Source organism: Symphodus melops (assembly GCF_947650265.1).
Source record: "Symphodus melops genome assembly, contig: scaffold_326, whole genome shotgun sequence".
Taxonomy (NCBI): Eukaryota; Metazoa; Chordata; class Actinopteri; order Labriformes; family Labridae; genus Symphodus; species Symphodus melops.
This window is the reverse complement of record NW_027636681.1, coordinates 1-2,500: the sequence shown is the minus strand read 5'-3', so window position 1 is coordinate 2,500 and position 2,500 is coordinate 1. Positions and strand designations below refer to the sequence as shown.

The 2,500-nt window shown below is 56.7% G+C and overlaps 1 protein-coding gene across 1 annotated transcript in view; it reads left to right on the top strand.

Annotated features, from left to right (window-relative positions):
• LOC306819206 (inositol hexakisphosphate and diphosphoinositol-pentakisphosphate kinase 2-like) overlaps positions 1–2,145 on the top strand; it is a gene marked incomplete at its 3' end in the record, with an annotated part of 9,056 nt that extends 6,911 nt beyond the window's left edge. The window contains 7 exon segments of the mRNA XM_079372979.1: positions 708–791; positions 794–871; positions 1,336–1,457; positions 1,532–1,633; positions 1,702–1,788; positions 2,090–2,116; positions 2,118–2,145. Of these exon segments, the coding sequence (XP_079229105.1) occupies positions 708–791; positions 794–871; positions 1,336–1,457; positions 1,532–1,633; positions 1,702–1,788; positions 2,090–2,116; positions 2,118–2,145 (528 nt within the window).
• Positions 2,146–2,500: the final 355 nt, after the last annotated feature.

Here is a 2,500-nt window from a genome sequence, read left to right as displayed (position 1 = left end):
AGGGCTCGGTCCACAGGGGGGCCTCAGGGCTCCACAGGGGGGTTTCAGGGCTCCACAGGTTGGCCTCAGGGCTCCACAGGGGGGCCTCAGGGCTCTCCACAGGGGGGCCTCAGGGCTCGGTCCACAGGGGGGCCTCAGGGCTCCACAGGGGGGTCTCAGGGCTCCACAGGGGGGTCTCAGGGCTCGGTCCACAGGTTGGCCTCAGGGCTCCACAGGGGGGCCTCAGGGCTCCGGCTCCACAAGGGGGTCTCAGGGCTCGGTCCACAGGGCAGCCTCAGGGCTCGGTCCACAGGGGGGTCTCAGGGCTCGGTCCACAGGGGGGGCCTCAGGGCTCGGTCCACAGGGGGGGTCTCAGGGCTCGGGTCCACAGGGGGGCCTCAGGGCTCGGTCCACAGGGGGGGCCTCAGGGCTTGGTCCACAGGGGGGTCGCTCCCTCCAACTTACTGCTCATATCAAATTTAAAACTCTGCAGCTCCTCCTGACCTGAACTGCTCCAGGTCTACACCCCCCCCCCGGATCGGATCGGATCGATATTCTTGGCACCCCCAACAGAAGGGTCCCTAAAAGTAGGGCTCTTCTCCTCTGCCGCCCCCCCGCCGGTGGTGGAAAAAAGAAACTTCCACCTTCATGATGATGATGATATTAAGAATATGTGGGATCAGATGCTGTTTGTGAGCATGACTCAGCGGTGTCTCACCTGTCCTCAGGTGTACACTGTGGGGCCAGACTACGCTCACGCTGAGGCTCGCAAGTCTCCTGCTCTGGACGGGAAGGTGGAGAGAGACAGCGAGGGGGAAGGAGGTCCGATAACCCCGTCATGCTTTCAGCCATGGAGAAACTGGTGGCTCGAAAGGTGTGCCTCGCCTTCAAGGTGAGGAAGTGTTTGGCTCTGATTGGCTCTGAAGAACGAAGGGTTAATTTAAGGTTAAATCAATAATATATCAATAAAAATATGTCAGGCCTGAAAACAGAAAATAAACCAGTGTGAAAGCATTTTGTGCTGCTCACATGTAAGACTGAATAACCCTCTCCTCTCTCTCGCCCTCTGTCTCTCTCTCTCTCTCTGTCTCTCTCGCCCCCCCTCTCTCTGTCTCTCTCTCGCCCTCTCTCTCTCTCTCGCCCTCTGTCTCTCTCTCTCTCTCTCTCTGTCTCTCTCGCCCCCCCCCTCTCTCTCTCTCTCTGTCTCTCTCGCCCCCCCCCCCTCTCTCTCTCTCTTTCTGTCTCTCTCTGTCTCTCTGTCTCTCTCTCTCTCTCTCTCTCTCGCCCTCTCTCTCTCTCTCTCTGTCTGTCTCTGTCTCTCTCTCTCTGTCCCCCCCCCCCCCCCCCTCGCTGTAGCAAACGGTTTGTGGCTTCGACCTCTTGCGGGCGAACGGACACTCGTATGTCTGTGACGTCAACGGGTTCAGTTTTGTGAAGAACTCCATGAAGTACTACGACGACTGTGCAAAGATCCTCGGGTACCAGATGTTTTCATTTCAGCAGATTTCTCGTCTTTGTGTCTTTTCATTTATTTCACACTTTGTCTCTTCAGGAACATTGTGATGCGGGAGCTGGCTCCTCAGTTTCAGATCCCGTGGTCCATCCCCACAGAGGCCGAGGACATCCCCATCGTCCCCACCACCTCAGGCACCATGTGAGTAAGGATCCTCCTCCTGCTCCTGCCGTCTCCATCTTCTTCCTAATCTGTGTTTGTCTCCGCAGGATGGAGCTCCGCTGTGTCATCGCCGTCATCAGACACGGAGACCGAACGCCCAAACAGAAGATGAAGATGGAAGTCCGTAACCCCATGTGGGTGACCTCTGCTGACCTCAGACACACACACACACACACACACACACACACACACACACACACACACACACACACACACACACACACACACACACACACACACACACACACACACACACACACACACACACCTGCAGCGACACAGACCGCTGCTCCTGACAACGTGCAGGAGATTGAGGTTACAGATCTGACATAGATGTTTTATTCTTATAGATAGTTAGATTAGCTCATAGGTTTAAAATGTGATGTATCAGAACTGTTAATTATGTACGAAAAAAATTGTCTCTGATTGTTTCAGGTTCTTTGATCTGTTTGAAAAATATGGCGAAGCTGAAGAAGCCCAAACAGCTGCAGGTAACAACGATGTCATCAGAATCATATGTTAGACTTAAACAGCTCTGAGGACTTAAAGACGCTGAACGAGCAGAATGTCAGAGGGTAGAGGGTCGGAGGGTGGGAGCAGGCCCTGCAGGGGTCTGAGGGTGGGAGCAGGCCCTGCAGGGGTCGAAGGGTGGGAGCAGGCCCTGCAGGGGTCGGAGGGTGGGAGAAGGCCCTGCAGGGGTCGGAGGGTGGGAGAAGGCCCTGCAGGGGTCTGAGGGTGGGAGCAGGCCCTGCAGGGGTCTGAGGGTGGGAGCAGGCCCTGCAGGGGTCTGAGGGTGGGAGCAGGCCCTGCAGGGGTCGAAGGATGGGAGCAGGCCCTGCAGGGGTC